The sequence below is a fragment of the Pipra filicauda genome, unplaced genomic scaffold, assembly GCF_003945595.2.
Source record: "Pipra filicauda isolate LSUMZ 115617 unplaced genomic scaffold, ASM394559v2 scaffold349_size1355687_pilon, whole genome shotgun sequence".
Lineage (NCBI taxonomy): Eukaryota > Metazoa > Chordata > Aves > Passeriformes > Pipridae > Pipra > Pipra filicauda.
This window is the reverse complement of record NW_024104475.1, coordinates 899,328-923,348: the sequence shown is the minus strand read 5'-3', so window position 1 is coordinate 923,348 and position 24,021 is coordinate 899,328. Positions and strand designations below refer to the sequence as shown.

The following is a 24,021-nucleotide window of genomic DNA, read 5'->3' as shown; positions in this document are numbered from 1 at the left end:
TCTTCCATAGTCTTACCTCGTTAAGTATGAGAGAGAATTCTCTATGTTGTGATTTCAAAAAAAAACACATCAGGGTAACTGCATTAGATTTCAATTCTGAATTGATCCTCAGAGGAGCCTATTCTTCTCTGTAAGAAGAACACAGATTCTCTGAGCTCAATTAGGTGCTTTTTAATGTGGACCAGATCTTCTACCTTGAAGATCACTGAGATCTTGACTCTGCCTCTGGTCTGTTCTTGTTTTTCAGTATGACCGTTTTAAAAATACTGTATTTGCAAAAGAATTTTTTAGAATAATACAAAAGAGTTGTTTACTTTTTTATGTCCTTGATTTTTCAAGGAAACTTGTGTCAGAATTAGGGTGGAACAGTGGGTCTTTCATGTTACAGAGGAAGAACAATTGCAGATCAAAACTTCTTTCTTCTGTCCCCCAAACCAGTTTGGAGCCATTTCCAAATTAATATCCTGTAAACCATGTGAGTGCATGTGAATGTGCATGCAGGTGTGTAAAGATTATGGCATTTGGGTAGGATTTGAAAGGTTGTTTTTTCCATTAATAAAGAAGATTTGCAACCTTTATCTCTAATGGAATCACTGACAGAATTCTTATTATCTTGTTTTCTTCTTTTCAAAGAAAATGTAGGTTGTTCCTTTGTCATTTTAATGTACAGTAATTGAAAGTCCTCCTTGTTTTTGCCATTAAGAGTGGAATTGTTAACTGTGTTTTTCGTACATTCATTATACTGAAGCATGGTTGATGGAGTTGAAAATTTCTGACACTACTCAAAAAATCATCGGTCCAAGATTTTCACTCTTGAATTTTTAACCTCTAACACAAGTCAAGCAGAACTACTGTTAACTCTTAAGAGAGGGTTTTTTGCATTTTCCCTTAAACTCCTTTGAAGCATCTGGATCATACATAGAATATGATCCAGTATGGATCATGGAATATGATCATAGAATATGATCCAGTAACACTAATTACATTAGAGGATTCAAAAAAATCTGATGCTTTTTGCAGTTTTTGATCTTTTTGACTTAAAACTTTCAGAGTAGGGATCAGATAACCTCTCATGGTCGTTACCTATTGAAACAGTTTTAATCGCATCAATTTTTTCAATCAGTGTTCTTATGCAGTTTTAAAACCATTTCAATTACCTTCCTTTTGTACCAAAGAAAAAAAATCCTTTAGGAATTTGGATATTTTATGAGCATAGTGCAATGATTTAAAACTCTTTCATTTATTTTGTATATGATTATACATTCCTACATTAAAATTTTCTTTATTTTGTGTGTGAATTAAATTTGCATTAAGTGATTGCCAGTCTCCTAAAAAGTTCAACACTAATACAGCCAAGCTACCATAATTTAAGAAAATCAACATTTTCACCGAGTTGGTAGGCCACATAAACTCTGCATGAGAATTTGGGCTTTTACAGCAATACTGACTGTACTGTACAATGAACCTGCTGAAATTTCTTTTGTCTGCTTTTCCAGTTATATGAAGAATCAGTGAAACAGTTTCCAGGATAGTGTCCAAATGGTAGCTAAATGATTTAGTATTAGAAGACAAAAATTAAAATAGCTACTTGTCATTTCACATGGACATTCCTTTGGGAGAGACACTGTCTTGTGAAAACGCTCTATTTATGTATGAACCATGTGTTTTTTGATAAATTCTTATTTGTGTCTTCCTCTCTCAAACTTGATTAAAAGTTTTTCAAAGATCCTGACAGGCACTTAGATAAATACTTTCAAATGCTGGAAATCAGTTTAGTGCTTGAGTTTCAAAAAATTGCTTAGCAGTTGTGCTGTTGCTTTTCTTGTTAACTTAAGGGCTAAACTGAAGTATTCAAGTACTAGGTCAAGCTTGTGGATATCTTCCAACAAAAAGGGAAGAAATGTACAATGTCCTGACTTGGTTTTAAATTTTCTGAATTATGGGGTATTTTAGTCTTAACATAGTTCCCGTTTATTATCATAGTATGGCATATTTCAGTAATCACCATACTAATAGTCATACAGTAAACATATAGCTAGTTAAAAATTTTAAATTTAATTTCTGCTTTTTACTATCTACAGCTCCAGGAATAGACACGTTTGCTCATTTTACACAAATATTTGGTATATTATTTGTGGGCCAAATTCCACTAAGCATATTAGTGGAGATTAGTGAGCTTGTTTATTCTCCCAAAATGAATAAATTGTTATTCTTCTGTAAAATAAATTGCTTTTCCTAGCCCTATGTGGTTTATTAACCATGATTAAAAATAGCTATGTTATATTTAATTAGCAGTTTCTTTTCACTATAAGATTGCTTAAGAATATAGATTACACGTGTAATTTTTTTTTTGTTTTGATTAATAGTCCTTTGCAATGCAAAATTAATTTTGTTACTGTTGGGTTGGTAACTCTAACTGTAAATTCATGTTTAGCTGTTGTAGTGAAACTTCTTTAGTATTACCAAAAGTCAGGCTTTTAAAAACTTTTTATGGAGTCATTCACTGTGAATTAATTTCTGTAAATGTTTTAGACAACTAATCAAAACAAAAAAAATCATGATTAAATGTCAGTATGTTAGTTAGAAATGGTTGGAAGAAGAGTTAATTATCTTTATGATATCTTTTTTTTAATTGGTTTTCTGGCATAACAAGCATCAAACTGTGGGTAGAGGTTCTGTCTTTCTCCTCCTCCTCATTCCTGAAAGAACTTGCTCTGCAGTCTCCTGTGATAGTTTTCCTGACAGCGAGGCAAATTCAAGAGTTTTCTAGTTTTCTCCATTGCACCTCCACCACAGATTGTTATGCCTTACTTGTGCTGCTACAGCTGCTCATACAGTTATTTGCTTAGTAGTAGTGGAACTAGGTGATCCCTTCCAACCCAGGCCGTTCTATGATTCTACGACTTATTTAAGACCAGCAAAACCACCTGTGGGTGCATGGAGTTATGTGCGGGAACAGGGGAACAGGAGCTGAAACTTCATTGCTATTAAATTGAGGTGCTGCCAAGGAAATGGTAACATGCAGCCTGTAAACAGGAAATCTCATAAGTAGCAGCACTTGTTGCACTCTAAATACACTCCCTTGCTTTGCATTATTGTGAAAAGAAGGTTATATCACTAAAATTTAAATCCTGTTTGTCGAGATAACAGCTGTTTATTGTTCTTATCTTAAATTCTTAATAAAGCTTACCTTCTACGGGCCTCCTCCACGCAGTATGAGTAAAGGCTCCTTGTATCCTTTGTTTAAACTTGTATGACGTCATGTGCTCAGTTACCGTAGCCTCAGACTTGCAGAATTGAGGTATCAGGAACAGTTTTGATAATGATTTGTCATTGAGAGTTCTTGTTAACTTCCTGGCTCACTTCCTCTCAAAGTGGGAGATAAGATTTCCTCCCATAGTGAACAGATGTCGGCATCTCACTCATCTATGCAGTATCTGCAGACTCAAATAGCAAGAACTCCATAGCAAGAACTGAATAAGAACCTTCACTGTCATCGCTAAATACAGAATTCCCCAAAGGAAGTGCTCCTGTTGCATAATTTTAAGTGCATAATTTTTATCTTGTGATGGTTTATCTTGAGGGGGGTTTATATTGGCTTTTTGTGTAAACATCCCTTAAAACTTCATGTACTTTTGTTAGCATAATTTTGTGGTGGTGTCAGTTTTTTGTTGTTTGTGAGTTGGTTTTATTTGAGGTTTTGTTTATTTCCTGTCTACATGCAGAGACAAATATGGTAAAATATTATAGTTTAATTATAGTTAATTTTCATTTCATATTGAAACCATGTGACAAATTCTGAAGTAATCCTTGGAGGATATAAAGATAATATGGGATTCTCTTTCTGTTTACACTGAATATATTTTGAGTGAAGCTATTAAAATTTAATTTAAGTTAGGAATGGTGTTAGGAATGCGAAAGCACAATGCGTGCTTTGAGTTGTTGCCCCATAAAAACATGAATAAATATACAGGAATTTAAATAGCTTTACTTGCTCACATATTGTCATTTTTTTAAGTAATGTAGTTCCACATTTTGTTCATTGCCTCTGATGTTTTAATGGGTTTTTACATTTTGCAGTTTTGGCAGAATTAATTGAAAAGTTCGTGTCACATCTTTCTGAAAGCCGAACGGACTGTTATTTCAGCACGGGAAACTATAAAGGTCAGTTTCCTAATAATTTATTGCCATACAGCCTCTTCATATTTAAATTACTTTCCTTCTAAATGTAACTGTAGCGTTTTGGGAGTTGTTTAAAATGTTCTTTCACAGTTCAGAAATTCATTACTTAACTGGTGGGAAATATCTCACTTTGGACCAAAAGGTAATGTACTTGAGTAAAGAGTAGAGGTAATTATTAGTGATGGGCTTTCACATTTCTATGTGTGTAAGGGAAAAATGGAGATGCAGAACAGGTGAGATTATGATTCAAAGTATTTGTTGACAGCTGTTATAACATGATTTGCAAAGCTGGTGGCATAAATATTTAACATGGTGTAAGCAATCTGGCACACCTTTTGAAAGCCCCACAATATATAATCAACTAATAGGTATGCAATTTATATAGCATTAAAGGATATGTGTTAAAGAACTGTTATTGTTGTCAGAGTAATCTGAGTGTTAGTTTTTTACAGATGTCATGCTTACAGCCAAGAACAAAGGATGAATGATAAAGTTGATTTATTCTGAGTGTAAAGTAATGCATTTTAATGCTTTGAAGCACTGGCAAAATTAGAAGATTTAGAAGCAATGTTAATATCTGCTGGAAAATGCACTTTTCATTCTTCACTGTTTGTCCAGGACTCCTCTTAGGTTGTAGTTCAGCCATTTAGAGTACTTACTGTGCAACTAACTGTGGAGAACAAGCCTGCTTTGGGGAGAGTCTGTTATTTATACTGATATTTTATTTTCCTATCCATAGGATGCAGATATAGTATCCTTGGAGACTTCAGGCTTGCCTTTGAAGTTTCAAAGCATAAAACCCCTTTAGTAATTCAGAGGCTCTCTTTCATTTATGTAGTGGCCTTTACCATCTGAAAGCTTAGAAACAGAATACCCTCAATTTTGTTTGAGAATGTCTATTTGCTTAATGAAGAGAGTTACTGAAGTGACACATTTTATCACAATTTTATTTTTTCTTAGAAGATCCTGGAAGTGTTTTGTGTTGTCCTGCATTAGATTGTCATTTACTTTTCAATTTCTTTTGAGTCAGAATGATCAATAAAATAATTTCATGGACTCATAAGGCTTACTAATTACATATTTCTGACACATCCTAATTCAAGCAATTATTTTGATTTTTCCTTTAAAAGCTCACACAATGTCTTTATGTTGTAAATTATTTATCTGACACGTAGACTGCCCCTCTTGCTCCTTGACATGCATCTCTTTCTTTAGTTCCAAGTACCACACATTCACCAGTCAAATTGAAGGCCCAGGCGGGATTTTCTTTTCTGCCTTGGGGAATGCGTATCTCTCATTTCTTTGGAGAAAAGTATAGCCTGCAGACCTAACTTTGCAAGATTGTCTTAGTGTTTCCTGTTAAAAAAACAGGAAAACCCATGTGGTTTGAATAAGGGAAAAACTAACCTTCTAGAGGAAGAACAAACATCTGCGCCTTGCTCTATTTGCCTTGCCCAGCAAATAGAGCAATTCTGCTCTTTCTTAATCATGATAGCTAAGTGAAAAATGTGAAAAAACTCTATACTCCATACAATGTGAAAAAACTCTAAGGAAAAGAAACAGTAGGCCTTACTCTGTTCACTTAGTTGTTGAATACCTTAGTTTTAATCCACTCTTAACATTTTGGTCAAAGCTAGGATTGAAAACACGTTCAGGAAGGTTGAACCTAGATCTTCTATTTAACTGATTTCACCATAAACCACTTATTAGGTGCATTATTTATGTAAAATTTAATGCCAACTTTGAAGAAAGACCGCATTTGAAAATCCCATGACAGTTGCATACATTGAATTAATATTTTAGGATGAAATATCCCAAAAAAATAGATACAGAGACAGAGATAACATAGTGAAAGCCTCAGTTCTTGCTTTTCTTGAGCTTGACAGATTTTCTTTTCTTTTCATGATAAACAACTCAGTCTGTCTGATACTGCTTTTTGTGTTTTCTGAATGGGCATTATTCAGGCACCATTGGACACTAATTCTGGATAAGTCTGCCTACTCAAATATCAAATAAAGGCTGCAACATTTAAAGGGTTGTCTGATGAACAGTTTTCATGTGCAAATGCTTTTCATATTATATGTGCTTTAATGAAGACAGGCTTGGAAATAGGAGAGTGAGAAGTCCTCTCAAGGATAGTCAGTAATCTGGTGGTAAGAAACTGATGTGAAATGTGGGCAAAGGGCTCATGGTGTCTTATTGTGTTCTTTCCCTGTCAGCAACACCATTAGCACAGACTTTTTTGTGTAGAGTTCTCCAGTCCAGCAGAGAATGTTACTCAGTCAAACAGCACTTGTTTCATCAAGGGTTTCTTTTAAGTTTTTTATAGGAAAATATTTATTAAGATTTCATAGCACCTTTTTCAGAGAAGTGTAGCAATAAGGGTTGACCAGGGAAGCTAGTTTAGGCCAATAAATTAATGCTGATTGACATGAAACAAAAGTCTGGCTCTAAAATTGAATCTATGATCGTACTCCACTCTGAAATAGTAAAAGGACTTGATTGTAAAATTGGTTGTATAGCTAAATTCACACTCATTTCAGGTTCTCTTTTACATCATAAAATATACAGGGTGGCATTCCTATGAAGGTAGGGTAATGCACTTTGAGTACTCAAGTTTGCATTATGCTTCCTATATTTGTACTGGAGAGACAAACAAAACACACTCAAATTTTTATCAGACCTTATTTGTTTAAAATTAGGTTTATCACTGATTGAATAATGAGTGATCAAATTTCTGTGCATTTCCCACAGTTTTCTGCTAATCTTCATGAAGCGTTGCAATTTCTTCATAGAGAATTATTGATTGACATATTATTTCACAGTATCTTTTTTGTATGCTCGTGTGTAAGAGCTGTCTAAGCTAAATCCTAAAACTACTGTTACAGTAGAGACATTTTTCTGTATTAGGTAAAGTTAATAAGGAAGAAGGTAACATCTTCCTAGCTCCACATCTAAGTAAGCCAAACATGCACTTGGCAATTGCACGTGTCCACCATTCTCTGAAATAAATTTGGGTCTGAGGAACTGAAAACAGTTTCTGATAGTTGTTTAATGAAGACAAGTCACATTTTTCATGAAAGTGGATTCAGTACAGCACGAAGATATTCAGTGTTTATCATATTTCTTGGCATGAGAAATTGATTATCTTAAAAAATGACAGCTTTGTAAACGTGTGGCTAGTTGTAATTAGAATAACACAGTCATCCATCTACTGTGGAACCCCTCAGGATTTCAGTCTATTATAAAATTACAAATATGGAAAAATCAAATTAGTTTGGGTTGTTATCATTTTCAAGATGAGAGAAGGAAAAATCTGATAAACCACTATGCAGTTGCAATTTTTAATTATAAACCAACAAAAATCTTACATGAAGTTTACTTGCTGCTAGCAGCAATGACACTGCTGTGATGTGGATTGATGACTGAATCTGTGTGTTATATGTTAATGATCTCTGTCTGTTCCCTTTCCTAGAATTAATACCTTCTAGTTTGCTTTCATTTTTCGTTCTTCTTAATAAAACCCAAAATACTGAAAACCAAATCATTGATGCGTAGCTGTAATAGGTAAGAGAATGGCAAGAAACTGAAATTTGCTATAGTATAAAATACTGTGCATTATGCCTTAGGGATATGAAGTTCCTAAAACAGCCTCTTGCTCTTTCTGTTAGCAAATTCCAGTTCAATGCAAAAGAAATCTTTTATGGAAATGTCTAAGTTTTCTCAAGGTTTCAACAAACCCATTTATCAGAGAAATTCCATGTGCAGAGTCATTTAATATGTTGGTGTCTGTGCTTTTTAATTGATCTCCACCATATGTTGCAGACTACCCAAACTTGGGAATGCTGCAACCTTTTTTGATTGGCAGGTTTTTTTGGTAGCTCTACTTTTGCAGATGCCCTTGCAGTTAAGTCTTCTTTTTCCACTGGACTTTGTGAAGCAACTCCTCCATGTACTGCCAAAGGGACAGAACCTCAGGGATTTCAGGCCTTGGCCATAACACTCAAATGTCACGCTGTGTTCCTTCTTCTAGATTAGGCTTAGTTCTCCAACTGAACAAAATCTCATATGAATTTCCTACCATTTAATGAGCTCTTAATCTTTGAAGGGTCAGGTGGGTTGAGTAACGAACTAAAAAATTTTAAAAACACCAGTGGGAAAGTATCAGTATAGAGCTGTTCAGAAGGAGTAGCAAATGAGAAATACAGGTTTTCAACCCCAAATTGGTCTTAAAGGGAAGAAAAAGGAAGGGCATTCTTACATTCTTCCTGCGTCATTTGATTAATCCACTTCTTTAAAGACTGTTCTCCACTTTAAAGATGCTGTCAGCAGAAAGCATTTTTCCCACTGCCAGTTTAGGTAATGGATTGAAAGTGTGGGTCATTCTTAATGAGGCTGTTGCCAAAAATAGCTTGAGTATTTGTTATAATCAATGCATAAAGAAGCTCTAATATGAATATTTTGATTTTGTACTGTTATGACAAGCGTACTGATGACATAACATAATACGTTCAATACTCAGGGTGGAATAGCACATGAGATTACCTATCTCTGAGAAGCCAACAACATTCTCCAGCAAGTACTCTCGGATGTTGTTTATATTGTCTCCGTTCACAGTTCAAATCCAACATAGTAATACTTTTCTTTGAAACAAGATTTTTTTATAGACAATTATATATTCTAACAAGGAATATGAGATTCAGACTGTCAGAAGAACTCTAGATGAGTAGCCTGGTGGAGGAGGTGACACCATCAAAAAATTGTAGCAAATGACAGAGCAGAACATAGAGAAACTCATGACTTTTGCTGTGTCCCAAGTGCAAATAATTTTTTAAAATAGAAAACTTTCATAAGAACATCAGAGAGAGGATGGATACTGACAGAACATAAAGATTTATATTGACTGCTTGGGCAGGTGTGCATGGGCAATGTTTAGGTACCTGTTGAAGAATAAGAAAAAACCTGCTCTTTTTTAACAACAACAAAAAAAAATTATGAGTTCCACAATTTCAGTTTAGATGGACCAAACCAAGGACTAGAGATCTGATAGCAAATGTACCTACTACATACTTGTAAGATTTTTGAAGCATCTGCAGGAATAATGCAGGTGACCCTGGTTATCATGGGATTTTCAGAATCCAGAATGCTTGCAGAATAGTTACTTGCATAGTTCCTTTGAATCAAAAGTCTTTTCCATCCATACAAAGAAAACTAATCTTTCTGAACATCACTGAAGTTAAAATTCAGCATGCATTAGCATTTTCCAAAGATCATTTATGTAGACATAAACACTTTTGGCCAGGGCATCAGGGAGTGAAAAAGCTAAATTAATAATGTGAGAGCTTTAATAATCTTCTTCACTTTAAACAAAAGGAAGCCAGTGGTTTCTTTGGGGTAATAGCACTTTAAACAGGCAAATAAATTAAATATTATCTAAAGACTATAGAAGTTCTCTGAAATATGCTGTAAGCTGTTTTAGCTTGGCATCTTGTCATTTCAGTATGAATGCAGTGTAGCCTGTTTTCTGATTTAAACACATAAAAGATTCATCATGGTAAGAGGGAAAATGAATAAGAAAGCAGTCTTCCATATAAGTTGTAAAGTTGATTGAAGTCTAGTCTGATAGAGAGAATACTACAGGACTGTGCATGCCAGTTAACTTACTCTGAAATGTTTATAGCTATAGATCAACTTCAATAATTATACGTAGTTACCTTTGGAAATCATGCCTTATGGTGGTTTGGTTTTATGCTCCTGAATGCTACAAAACATTCTGAAAAGTACTGCCCATTGAGGTGCTTTCTATTATAACAATTTTTTAAAATTGTACATCAGCTCCCAGAGAATTCTGGTATCCTTCAAGTCGCTCGTTTGGCTCAATTTCTAGTTTACAGTGTTTTACATTTTTAAAGAAAGAAGTGTAAAGTATCTGTTCAACATAGATTTTTTTGTTTTATTAGATAAATAAAAAGGTAGCTGCCAAAGCATGTTTTTCATTCCATTTAATAATAACCAGAGTGCTGTATTATGTTGTTATTAATTCACAGTTCAGAGAGGTGTTCTGGCCTTTGAGGATAAATGGCATTCTTATTTAGAAAACTGATATGTCTATGCCTTTTGTTATGAAGCCTGTTGTGTTTCAAGGCAGTTATATCTGGTGTATTAAAAAATATCCGTCAGATAAGTTTTGTAGAAAATTAACTGAGTGTATTGATTCAGAGGTATGGGCATCATTACAATAGTACAGTCACAACATATTCCTCCAAGCTTACTAGTCAGCTTTTTAATCATAGATTGGAATATGCAGTATTTAAATATTCCACTTGTTTTTAATAACATTTTTCTAAGTTTAATGGGGCATTTAAGGTTTCTGGGTCCAGTTTTTAATCAGCGGGAAGTTGTCCTTTGTGTATTCTAAATTACTTTATAGTGTTCTAAAGCCTAGTCTTCCCACTCTTTTAAGTGTTAAACAAAATGGAAAATAAAAACTTTTTACACGGGACAAAGAACCATAGTTTACATGTTCCCATCGTGAGTTGTGGATTAGCAGAGTACAGAGCTGTGATTATGTCAAATACAGTGGTGTCTGAAAGCAAGAGTTTTTACCTTGATAAGATACCGTGTGATAGAAAATTATTATTCAGTCCAAACTCTATGTTAATTTTATCTTCTTTCACAATACAGGGGAAAATATCAAAAGGAAAACTGATAGGGAGAAAACCCTTTTCAGCAACTAACAAATTATTACAACAGAGAAGAAAAGGCAATGAGAATCAGTGAAGTCAGTTGTGGTTTTTTAATGTTAGTGGGAAATAAGCATTCAGTACTTGTAAACAGTTACAAAATGGAAAGTGGGCTCAGACTGTGGATTGAGCTATTCCTCATTACACCCTTGCTGGACTGGAATCCGAGCTCCTGCATTACCACCCGCAAGAGGATCCATCTCAGAATGGAGGGAGAGCTGTATTGTGGCTTAGAGGTTGTTGTACCCTTTGCATCTGTCCTGCCATTAAATAAATGGTGGTGTTAGGACTGAATTAGCCATTAGCCATCACCAACTCATTCAAATTCCCCCTATTTTCTAAGATGTAAGTATACCTCTTGCCTTCATGCTTGCATGCAGGAACTTGAAGATGAATTGACTTAGTATGGTAATTGCAGACTGAGTAAACAGGTAACTTGGAACAGGAGCTGTAAAAAGTTAAGAACTGTTTCAGTTATCTCTGGGTTTTTAACTGAAAGGCCCTGTAATTTTATAAGTATTCTTCCAAATATTGCATTGCTGGTATGCTATATGAAAGGTATTGGAGCTTCTGTTCTTTGGGTAAAAAAACCCTCTCTGATGTGGGTTTATATTTCAATCCCATCAGATTATTGAATAAATTCATTTTACTCGAAGATCAGTTGATTTTTCTTATGCATAAATGTATTTGTCAAAATTACAAGGTAATTTCTCATTACTCTTAACACTTTAAATTATTGTCCTCTGTGAAAGCTGTAAAACAGAGTGAGGTTTTTTTTCTTGCCATACTTCCTCTGCTGAATTTTACTGCTTCATTGTTAAGTGTAATTTGTAATTTTGTTGTATTATTTTCTTCATAAAAATTTCAACTTACCTCAACTCGTTTGATCAGAGTGCCTTTTTTGGTGGGGGGGTTGGTGGGGCTTTCCTTCCTGAACCTATTTCATTTTTAATCCCTTAGTCCCTGTTTGCTTACCAGGAACATAGAATGTTTACCTGAATGAGAAGCAAGGGAATCCTTCCATTTGATTTCTCTGTCTGTCTGAGGATATAGAAAAAATACATATTAAGTTACTGTGTGATCTGCTTAATCAGATTTTTACATTTATCATTTACATGAATATATTTTAACTTCTGCTGCCGTATCTATTACATTTTTAACAAATGTGAGTTATTAGGGTTTTTGATTTGTTTCATTTGTTGCTGTTTTTTAAGTAGCACTTTCAAAGAATTATATTAAAGGTTTAAGCCCTCAGTTTTGTAACTTGTAATATTATTAGACTGTAATGTTTGTCTGAAGTATAGTTATATTAGACAATACATGTTCATGATAGAAAAAATGCCCATTTTTAATTGAATTTAGAACTTAAAATTTAAGAAAATACTTCAGCAGAGGTTTCTTTAATTTTTCTAACTTGGATTTTTAATTTAAACAAATACAGAAAATGGAGTATGTGTTACTGTGTTAAAAAAATGCATAGAAGTACAGGATTTTTAAAATCCATGAGTTATAAAGTTTTCTGTGATTCATATAAAAATAGAACTTTCTTTAATAAAGTTGGAATTACAGCTAAGAGACTTTAAGGCCACTGGAATGGAAGAAAGTAGATCAGAATATGTTGCCTTGTCTGATTTCTAGGCAAAAAATGATAAAGTGCTACTAAGAAATGGCACTGAAAAAGGCATTGCTCACTTACATCATGCTGTTAAGCTAATGATAACCATTCTAACTGTGAGGATTTCTTTATAAAGACGGTGATTTTCATAAAAAACAATATATGAAGAATGCAGTTTCTTGATGTATCCTTTCCAAACTCTGATAAACTAATTTCGAAAAAGAAACAATTCTGGAGAGTTGGTATGCATACATAAAAGAAGCTTTTCATTCATATTCAGTTAAAATCATATTTCCCATAATACTTTATTTAATTTATTTCCTTTTGTTTTAGCCATGGAAATAGATGTGAAGAAGGAAAGCCTTTCATCTGTGCAGCAGCTCGGTGTTGAAATGACAGTCAGGTACATGGTATTAAAATATTTCCTTAGAGTATTTCTAAATTTGTTTGATTTTCATGGAATGACTTTAATGATGCTTAATCCATCAACTCATTGCTTTATACTATCTAAATCCAAGATAAACTTCAAGAAAATGAATTCTAACTGTAAATTAAAAAAGGTATTAGCACATAATTAAATTATCTTTACAGATTATATATGTTATTATCCTGCATTTTTGTAAAGACTAATTGTAACTTGCTAGTAAGATTTACCATAAAATTGCATTATCCTGAATTAAGTGTCTTTTTTTCCCTTGCATTACTTCTCTAAATGGTTCTGTTTAGCTAAGCTTGGTTATATGCCATTTAAACATTTTATTTGGCTGGTAATTTTCAGAGCTGTGATGAAGAAAAAGCTAAGATGTCTGTACTTTCACAGGTTGCTATCTTTAGCATTAATATTTGAATTCTGATTATAATAATTACGTGTACAATATAGTTATATCAAATTCTAAATATTGTATGTGAAGAAACTGAGTCCTGTCTGAGTACTTGCTCCTCCCCATGATAGTCTCCAAAACCGAACTAAAAGGAGTTTAGGTGAGGAACTGTAACACTGAGTAGGAGATGTTTGGTGTGTATCCTTCCTAGGTGGAGCATAATAGGTTTTCTTTAGTCATATATATGTACATATACAACACAGTAATTAACAATGCTATGACAGATTTACTGTTACAGGCTTATTAAATATGAGTTGTTGCTTTTAGGTATTAAAAAAAGTATTTAAACTGTTTTGGTTTTGAACTTTTTGTGCTAGATATGGAAAATATTTAAACTTGCTAAAAGAAGATGCTGAAAATGGGCTGTGTTTCGTGTTAATGAATTGTGAGAAATTCCTGAAACAACAGCAAAGAACTGTGGTATCTTCACTTTGTATCCTTTGTTGATGGTATAAATTATAATGCCTAAAAATGCCAATGGAATTTGAAGTCTTGCTTTGGGCTTTTGATAGTGGCATAGACGTGTACTATTTACAGAAAACAATTTTTAAAAAGCAGCACTTTTACTTTGAAAATCTGATAAGTTAAAATGCACACCCAGTGCACCCAAGAAAATGTTCACCCTTTTGTTCCCATACTTTTTTAGAAGTGCAAGTCTCATTCATTTTTGTCATTAACTGTTTTGGAGTGGGATCACATCTTTGTGTGTTATAAAGAGTCTGCAGCAATACAGCTTTGAACATTAATGAGTATTTGTGGTACTTCCACAATATCAGCACTGTTAATGGTTTTGCCTTCACCAGGAACGTTTTGACTTCTGACTCTTTTAGATCTAATGTGGAACTTTTTTTTTTTTTTTTAACAAAACAGATACACCTTTCCAACAAGCTTTGCTCGATTCTTCATGTATTAGACTTGCGTATCACTGTTAGATACACTTAAGATAATATTAGTCATAATATGCTTAATCTCGTTTTTAAAGCTTTTCTTTTACTTTCTTTTTTTTCCCCTATAATTTTAATAACTCATGTTCTCCACTGTTCTCCTTTCTTATACTCTATAAGCACACTTGTTTTGGTGCAGAGTTTTTTGTATTTGCTTGGGTTTTGTTTACTTTTGTTGGTTTAGCTTGACTACTTATGGACTGAAAGAAAATTAGTGTATGGGGAAAACAAATTATTTCTCTTAATTCAGTTTGAGAGACAACTGTGTCTCAAGATGCTGCCTTCTGTGCAGCTATATTCCCCTTGGCCCATCTCTAAAAAACCTCTGTGAGCACAGGCTGGGGAGGAGAAGGGCTGTAGTTCCTGGAGGGCAGTGAGGAGGAGATCTCTGTCTGAGTTCCTTAACCTTCTCATTCAGGCTGCTTGCAGGAGCGCTATGCTGGCTATGACTGGTTTGCATCTTCCATCTTCCTCATAATGTCAGGGGACAGGGAGAGGACGCTGACGTTTCTTCAGCAATTTTCATGTCTTCTTGTTTCAGCATTTCTCTGGCTACCAAGACTGCATTTATCTGTAAGAATTTTAAATCTGTGTCTTTCTGAAAGGCAGCTTTGAAAGTTTATAAAGGAGACTTGATTAATTTCCTTACTTTTGGTGTGGTTTTTTTTGTTTTTTTTAATGCATTAGGTTTACATTAAAGCCCCCTAACTAAATATGTAACTCTGGAAAATTATCTCAGAAAAATATAGTTTTGACAGTTGCTCAAATTGTTGTTTAAAAGGAGTGAAATAGCAAGTGGACTGATAGTAAAGACAATGTTATTGAATCTTTAAGCTGGCAGTAAAGCAAACTTTGTTAGTGCCATTAAATTCTGTGCGAAGGCTACAATACTGTTGAATGACCTTTTTTTAATTATTATAGTGTGCAAGTCCATCCATCTGATTTTTTTTTAGTAAAAGTATCAGTTTTGAAATTTACTTAATACATTAGAATATATTTAGTAAATTTTAAACATTCTTACTGCAAAAATACTATGTGATTGACGATTTTCAGTTATCAGTGTTTTGGATCAAGTTTGTAGTATAGAAAACGTCATTTCTATCTTTCATTAGGCTGTTTCCATCTGTTTAAAATAAAACCCTTTGTACATTGTCAAGTTGCCTTGAATGTTGTGAACATAAACTCTAAACCAACTGTAGTCTCTACTAGAGAACTCTGGGGTATAAGATGCATGGAGTAGATTCCATACCTCTTGTACATGTAGAATAATGTAGGCATTAATATCAGTAGATCTGTCTTGTCACTAGAACGGATGACCGTATTGGTGCATTCACAGCACTGAGTTTGGCCCTGAGGTTGTTCCAACCTAATGAAATTCATGCTGAAATTTGCTCCATTGTGTCAATATAATTGTGCTGAAAACCATTGGTGCCAAGGACTCATTACCTAGAAGCTGGGCATTAATATCCAGAGCCTTCTATAGGGATAAAACCTCTGCTGCTTTTGCTGCATAAAATAGAATTTCACTCATACACTTCACACGTCCTACAAAGAAATGTGCTTACAGAAAAAAACTTCAAATACCATAGAAGTTCCATTCCACCAGTAAATGGGGAAAAAAAATCCAACAGAAATTGGTCTTTTTTTTCTTTCTGTTCCTTTGTTTAAAATATAACAATGGTTTCTCCAACCCTTCGACAGTTAAAGCCTATATACAGTAAAGAACTAGACTCTAATTAAAAGGAATAATCAGAATATGTTATCAACACTTTTCTTTAGTTTTACTACAAGTTTTTATTGATGGTAGTATGACCTTTTTTGTTTATTCTGTTTCCTGTCTCTAAAATAATCAGAATGATTAATCTTACATGTAAAAGTATATATTTTTATATATTGTTCTCAGCGAAGTATTATAAAAAACAAATTTTTGTAGTCTGTGATCCTATTCCTCAATTTTTTTGTTGATGATTATGTTGTTAACCAGATTCACCTGCCTATTACAACAGTGGAATATGGCATCCATCCAGTCTATTTTTGCAGTGCTCACCACATTGAAATGTTGCTGAAAGCTGAGTTGCCACTTGTCTGTTCAGCCTTCCACATGTCTGGCTTCACTCCATCCCAGGTAACTGATCTAAGTGTATTGAAGTATCATCAACCTTTTGACTTAAATGCACAAAATCAAGAACGCTGAGGAACTACTGTGGGTTTTTTTGTGCAGCACTTGTGTAGTGGTTATGAAACTGGGGGTGAGAGATGGTATTGACCACATAATGACTTAGAGCATCTGAAGATAGAAAGCACCTGACTGGTAGAATAATGACAGTGTACTGAAGCTGATGACCTTCTATTACATATTCATGCGGAAAACTTGATAAAAATAATATATACTTAATGCTCAGATTTAGCATTAAAACTAAACTGAGTATCTGGAATAATTCTCTAAATTTTCTATAGGTGGGAAATGAGTAATTTGGAATAGTTATATAATAGGAAGCAGTTCCGGTGATATTAGAGCAAAATTAATTTTATATGAGCTACCATATCTGTTACAGTCAGGTAATGCAATATTCTTTTATAGTAAAGAGATGTTACTAAAGAAGAATAGTTATCTATAATGATAGCTTTCATTTTGTGTACTTGCAACAATTCTTTGGTATGAAACATTACTTATAAAGACTGCAATCATGATGAGGCGTAAAGAGCTTCATGTAGTAATGAGTTAGAAGGCCAATGCAGAAGACATCATACCACAGAAAGAAAGTTTATTGCTGTGCCGAGGCAAGGAAAATGTTGTTCATCTTACGCCTTCAAAATTCCTTTTTGCTGCAAGATTTGCAGCTGAAGAGACTTCTTAATGGGGGCGGATGCCAGTGTGGTTCAGACATTGCTTAAAATAGCTTGGGGTTGGTCTTTGAGAAGATTGGCAGATGAGGAAATTTATCTCAGCATAGGAATGAGGTGCTTATAATAAGGTTCCTTCTTTTGGGGTGTGAAAACACATGGGGAGAGTCACTTCTTCTTCACCTACTCTTGTGCAAATTACACTTTTTTTAATTCTGTGCACTCAGTAATAAACTAGTTACTGTTCTAAACTGCTGGCAAGGATTTTTTCATTTATTTATCGCGCTACTGAAATGCCGCTGGTGGGCGCCACTGTATCTTTTGTGTGATTTTGCAGTTCTACTGCAGCATTAAAAAGAAACAAACTCTGAACTGTGGAAACAGTTCTGATGTATTTTAAGTGATTGCGTGCATCAATAAATACCTCAAAACAGATTTACTGCTACAGTACGGCTGTTGTCATCTAATTAGAATCCTGGTATCTCTCCTGCTGCATGTTTTTAAACACTTTAAGGACTGATTAGCAGAAGATTTGTGGTCTAGAACTAAATGAAATGTCCACTATACATCTTAATACATTGTAATTTAGAACAAAAAAGGAGTCACTAACTCCTTAGGAAAAAGGAGTCACTAACTGTGTTCCATACCCACTTCATTAAATGAAAATGTGTCTTAAGGAAGGGCCTAATATTCATTTATAAAGGAAAAACCACACTGAACACACCTTCATCACTGTCATTGCCCTTTAGGCCACATTTAAAAAAAAGTCTTGAAAAAAATTACTTTTGTTTTCCTTGGACTTTGATTTTTATGTCTCAACCTCAGGAGCTGCTGGAATATACTCAAATAAGTGTTAAGTTTAGCTGAACTCACTAGAAGTCTGTTCAGAGGCTGTGCTTTAAAAATGGTGATTCTTGGCTTCTTTTGTACATCATCCTTTTAATTGTTATAGGAAAAGGGTTCTGTCTTATAGAAAAGAGATAAAGCTGATCAGTTATGACTGAATGTCTACAATGATTTAATTGTATATAATTTCATTCTCATCTAGATTTGTCTGCAGTGGATAACTCAGTGTTTCTGGAATTACCTGGACTGGAGTGAGATCTGTCACTACATTGCTATCTGTATTTTACTTGGTCCTGATTATCAAATATATATGTGTATTTCTGTGTTCAGACACCTACAGCAAGACATTCTGAAGCACACTGAAGCCCAAGATCTTCAGGTTTTTCTTAAAGTAATGGTTTATTTTTTAATTTTTCAGTTGCTGAGGAGAAGCAAGGCTCTCAATACTGAAAACATACTTAATCTGGAACTCTTACTGAGTTTCACTTAGTTATTTTAAGTGAGTGGGATAATACTTCAATTTGATTCGTTCCCTGGCAGGAAACTGTGGCATAGTATTTTCTAGAGAATAGCTTTCTTGTGTTTTGTCCTAATCAGTTCCCTTCATAAGCAAAGTAAATAACCACATTAAGTCATGTATGTGGACCCAATCTCATTAAAATAGATGCTCTCCAGAAAAGGTGAGTTTACACAGTGGTCTCTTACTGAAGCTTGAAGAGATGTGTCAACAAGCTCAGCGAGCTTTCATATTGATGAGATGGCAATTACTGTACAACCAACCACACAATTTCATATTCTTTCGATATTATAAATTATGTTTGGGTTTCTTTGATTTTTTGCAGGGTACTGCTTAGCTGTAGCTGCAGTCACAAATGGATACAATATTTTACTCTTCTTCACAGAGACATTTTTGCTGTTTTCTCTGGTCTTTTTTCTCCTGTCAAAATTCTTCTGAGAACTGCATCTTAGTCTGTCCTAAGAATAGTAGTTTTCTGACTAGTTTGCATCCAACTTAGATATTCTTAAATGTGAATAATATGTCAGTTCAGTTAGTTTCCTTGAAAATGTTTGGTACACAGTCTAATGAATGTATTGTTTAGTTTTCCCTGGTTTTGGACAATGTGACTTAAAAGCTACGTCTTTATGGCATTACTGGATAGTATATGTAAATTATAGAAGAGAGAATTTGTATGTTGCCACTTACAGTATAAACAGGCCAAAGATTTGACATGGTACTGTTAAATTAATGAGAAAAAATGTATATTAATGCAGTAGTGGAATATCTACAATTAATTGAGTGACCATTGCAGTAAAAAAGATCATAGCATAGTCTTGCTTCTGATAGCTCTTAATTAATAGAAATTTTAAAAAAAGGAAAAATAGAACCATAGAATGGTTTGGGTTGGAAGGAACCCTAAAGACCATCCAGTTTCAACCTCCTGCCGTAGGCAGGGATACCTTCAGCTAGCCCAGGTTGCTCAAAGCCCCATCCAGTCTGGCCTTTAGCACTTCCAGGGGGGGCATGCTCAGGCTCTGCTCTGAGCAACGTGTGCCAGTGCTTCACCATCCTCACAGTCAAGTTCTTCCTAATATCTAATCTAAACCTACTCTGAGTTTGAAGCCATTCCCCTGGCCTGTCACTACATGCCATTCAATTTCAGCTATATATATGATATATATATTTTATATTCCACTGTAGTCAGCCTTCTCACAGTGCATGAAGAACAACTTGAAAGGTAAAATTGCCTGTGTGTAGGGGAGGAGAAACACAAAGACCATTTTGAATTCCTGTTCAGCTGCCAAAGTGCAGCCTTCCAAGCCTGAATATATGTTCTCAGGAGAATTCCACTTAGGAGAGATGCACAGTCAGTACACCAGAGGTACAATATGTGTCCACAGGGACTGTCTGGCTGCAGAGAATTTTTTGCAGCACATGGTGCCAGCAGTGGTAATACTGATTAGCAGATGAGGGGAACACAACAGCAACAAATTCACCCATTTCACTTAACTGTTCTTCAGGACCCCGCTTTCCATGGTGCATCCACCTTCTCCATCTAATATAGTAGCCATTACAAGGAACATGGTCTGTTTGTTTTTGTTTTTTTTTTCTCAGGGCAATTTCTTTTACTCTGTGTTTTGGAATTGCTAAGAATTACTCACTTGTGGTGATGCAGAAATACTTTGTCTGGATAAAGGTCTTCCTTTATCACTGATTCTAAAAATATGCATCTACTATTAATCTCTTGGTTTTCTTGAGAATCTAGCTGGATATAAAAGCCACACTTATCATGCCCTGTGTTGGTGTAGAAATCTTTTTTTCAAAAGAATATTTTAGTACCTGGCTTTCCCTTCTTAAAGCTTACTTTGTTTTTCTTAAAGATCTTTAATGTTATGTTCTCCAAAAATGAGATAAACAATGTCCACATGAAATAAAACTATCTGATACCAAGTCTGCAATTAGAAATAACTGTCTGGAAGCAGATATTGCCAAATATGTATTTCTAAATGAAATGTAAGAAAATCTATTTTACACATCCAGTCTATGACAAGCAGAACAAAATAGGCTATCTTTAGAAGCTTAGAATTCATTAAATTTGAGTTGTGCATCTTTTTTTCCTAGCTAATAAATGTTTTTTGTGTGTACTTGTTCAGGAAGAAGCACTCCATGGATTTCGAGTGAGTGATTATTTAGACTACATGGAAAAGTTGGAGGCAATCTACAGACCTATGCTGCTGAAAGACATGAGGACCATAAGAGTGCAGAATACATAGATGAAGCAAACAAACACTTTATTTTCCAGTTTTGGTTACATCCTTTAAAAGGATGCTGATTGATTGATTGATTGATTGATACATCAGCCTCACCTAAAATCAACCAGGCTGTTTAAATGTACATACTGTAAAAAAAATAGCAAGGGTTTTCAGAATATAGTTTTTCAAAATGAAGTACCTTAAGTTTGATGACCAAATTTTCCCATACAGGCTATGTGCACAGTCTCATTTTCAGTTAGCAGAAGGCAGCTTCAGAACCCACGTGTAGGATGCTTGATCTTATAAAGCCTTGAACCTCTTCCCAAGTCATTGTATCATTGTCATCTCCTTGTAGCACAGTCCTAAAACCTTCATATTTTGTTAGGGTCTGACGAAGGGAATTTTTTTTCTATTTAGGAAAAACTGTGTGTTCATGTACATGAGAAGTCAACAAATGAAAAACAAATTCTCTGTTCTGACTTTGTGGATAATGTTGAGAAAACGGGATGTTCAAATATATGCAATGAAAAAACACTTTATATTCCTGTCTTTTTAAAAATAAAATAAATAATTTTATGTTATAAAACATAATTAGTTTTCCTGTCTTAATGAAATTATAATCTTTAAAAATTATTGTTGTTTTTCAGAGATATGAATAGCAGGTCACTCAAGGGTTTCTTGTTCACTTATGTGGAGAGCATATGTGGAAAAAATTTTTTTTTCACATGGAAAAAAAATCTCAAATTAGAACAGTTATTAAAATTTGTTCTTAAATTTCGTGTATTAATGTATTTATATGGAAAAATGGAGAAAAACTGTGATCTGTTTTGCTTCATCCTTACCATCACTAGACATGTCTTCTCTCTCCCTCATACCCACTCTATATTATTTTTAGATTGTTTGTTCTTTTAATTTTGCAAGATTTTTTTCCCCTCCTCATTTTTGTATTTTGTTGGCTTCTTCTGTTCAGGACTTTTCAACTGTACTTAAAGGTATTCTCTCAGGAGATGCAATAATTCCCATTTCTCTCTACCCTGTATTTTTCATTCTCTGCTACAAGAGGCATTATGGTGAAGTGGATTTTGGTCTGTTTCTCATATACCGCCTCACCTGTAGAACTTTCTGTTTCAAAGCTGTCTCATGAGTTACTCGCAAGTTCACTGCCTGAGTATTGGGAAGGTTGAAAGAATTCAGTCAGTGGGATTAGCTTGGTTTACAAGGCCAATAGGTTAGGTGTCAGGAAAAGGTTTTTCACCCAGAGCGTGGTTGAGCACTAGAACGTGCTTCCCGGGGAAGTGGTCACAGCACTAAGCCTGTCTGAGTTAAGAAGCATTTGGACAACACTCTCAGACACATGGTGTGATTCTTGGGGTGTCCTGTGCAGGGCCAGGTGTTGGACTTGATGATCCCTGTGGGTTCCTCCCAGCTTAGCATATTCTGTAAGGTTCAAAAACTCTCTTGGAGCAAAACTTTTAGGAAAATTTCAGAACAGAGGCATCCACGCATGAAGTGAGACACGCTTGTCTGCTTTTTTCTCCTGTAATACACTACATACAGAACAGGCATTTGTTGCGTTCTGACCCACAGCTTTCCCCTCAGAGTAACTGTACTGATCTTTTGTGATACTCATTCATTCATACAGATAGTTTTGACTGATGATCTCTGACTTCAGTGTGAGGATTGAGCTTGTCTTGTTGCTTGCCTGTCCTCAATCAAAACTTACAAGCTCCTGGATTTACAAAGTCTTTCCATAAAACTACCAAGTGATTCTTTAGTGACATCAATATCAAGTTCTTAAACAGTTTTTTGTAAACAGGATTATTTTTGGGTTGGTCTTGAACATTATACCTGTTCTTATCACAAGATACTCATTTTCCCTGAGTAAATTTACAACAATTATTCTGAAGTTTCTTGGCATTTGTGCTTCCTCCTTCAACTACCCAGAGTTTCTAAAAAACAAATACTGAATATATATTTTTATTATTAGATCTATGCATTCTTAGGATTTCAGTTTTATTTCAGCCCAAGTAATAGTTGCACCACTTTAAATTGAAGTGAAAGGCCCCGTTTTTGCAGTTACCTTTAAAGAGATTTTTGGTCTTGGTAATTATTTAGCATAAAAAGTTGGTAAATTGCCCCATACCTTGTAATATCAGACCCTTAGTATCTTGATGCTTCCAATTGTTTCTTTATCAAAGAAACAAGATTTAGCTTCTCTAGCAAAAAGTTACTTACTAGCTGTATTTTTAGATGAAGTCATCTTTATACTGTGAAGCATAAGTAATCAGCATAATTGATCATGTGTCTGCTGTAGCTTGTTTAGTAACTAAGCAGTATAAATTCTTCAAATGCATCCTAGTTATGTAGATAACATTACCAGATGGTGTTACATAGTGCAAGTTAGGCATTAAGTAATTCTTTATTTGATTAGAAAAGTAGGGAAAATGCTATGTTTTGTCAACACCTGCAATACTATTTTCTTTATGTCTTTATGTCTAATAAATATTTTTATTAGAATGCATGATAGAATAAATCTTTTCAAAGTCTAGCAGAAGCCACAAATGTTGAATTTAGACTTATTCAATATTGTTACCACATTCCTGTGAGATAAACTAAACATTCTTGAAAAACAACTTTGTTAGATAAAAAGAATATCCATACAGAAATTGAGCAGATACACGAATTCAGATTATAAAACACATTAGAACACGCGGAAACATTTCTGAAATTATATGCAACCTAAGAGTGAACACAAAACTAAGGTTTTGCCACTAATATCTGTTTTACTGACTGTGCATTTCATAAGTTCAGGAGTTTAGCTTTTTTCACTGTCTAGCAAAAATATGTTTTAAGTATTTTTGGACTTTTGTGAACTGTGTTATCTCACCTACATTAATAAAAGAAGCTGGCAAGGATGAGGAAAGAATTATGACAAGAACTGATGGAACCAAGTATTTGCCTGACACAGAGGCCAAAGGATGTTATGACTTCCATAATATCTGTTCTTTTAACCTTAATAGCAGTCTCTCTTTTTTCAAGGTAACATTTTTTGGAATATATCTCAAAACAGCCAAATAACAAACATCTGGATGGTGACTAACACTAGAACACTAATATATATCTGTTTCTAGAAATGCCATGCACTTTTCTAAAGAGACCATGGTTGAAAACCAATTACGAAGTCATCAGTTCCTTTAGCAGCAGCAGAAGTTTGT

The 24,021-nt window shown here is 34.4% G+C and overlaps 1 protein-coding gene across 3 annotated transcripts in view; it reads left to right on the top strand.

Moving 5' to 3' along the window:
- TBC1D32 (TBC1 domain family member 32) overlaps positions 1-21,397 on the top strand; it is an 80,056-nt gene extending 58,659 nt beyond the window's left edge. For all 3 annotated transcript variants that reach the window (XM_039384370.1, XM_027751773.2, XM_039384371.1), the window contains exons 28-34: positions 4,081-4,164; positions 12,874-12,943; positions 13,739-13,854; positions 14,784-14,938; positions 16,350-16,490; positions 18,258-18,446; positions 20,708-21,397. In XM_039384370.1, the coding sequence (XP_039240304.1) occupies positions 4,081-4,164; positions 12,874-12,943; positions 13,739-13,854; positions 14,784-14,938; positions 16,350-16,490; positions 18,258-18,446; positions 20,708-20,827 (875 nt within the window). In that variant the 3' untranslated portion in view covers positions 20,828-21,397. The remainder of the gene's footprint in view (positions 1-4,080; positions 4,165-12,873; positions 12,944-13,738; positions 13,855-14,783; positions 14,939-16,349; positions 16,491-18,257; positions 18,447-20,707) is intronic.
- Positions 21,398-24,021: the final 2,624 nt, after the last annotated feature.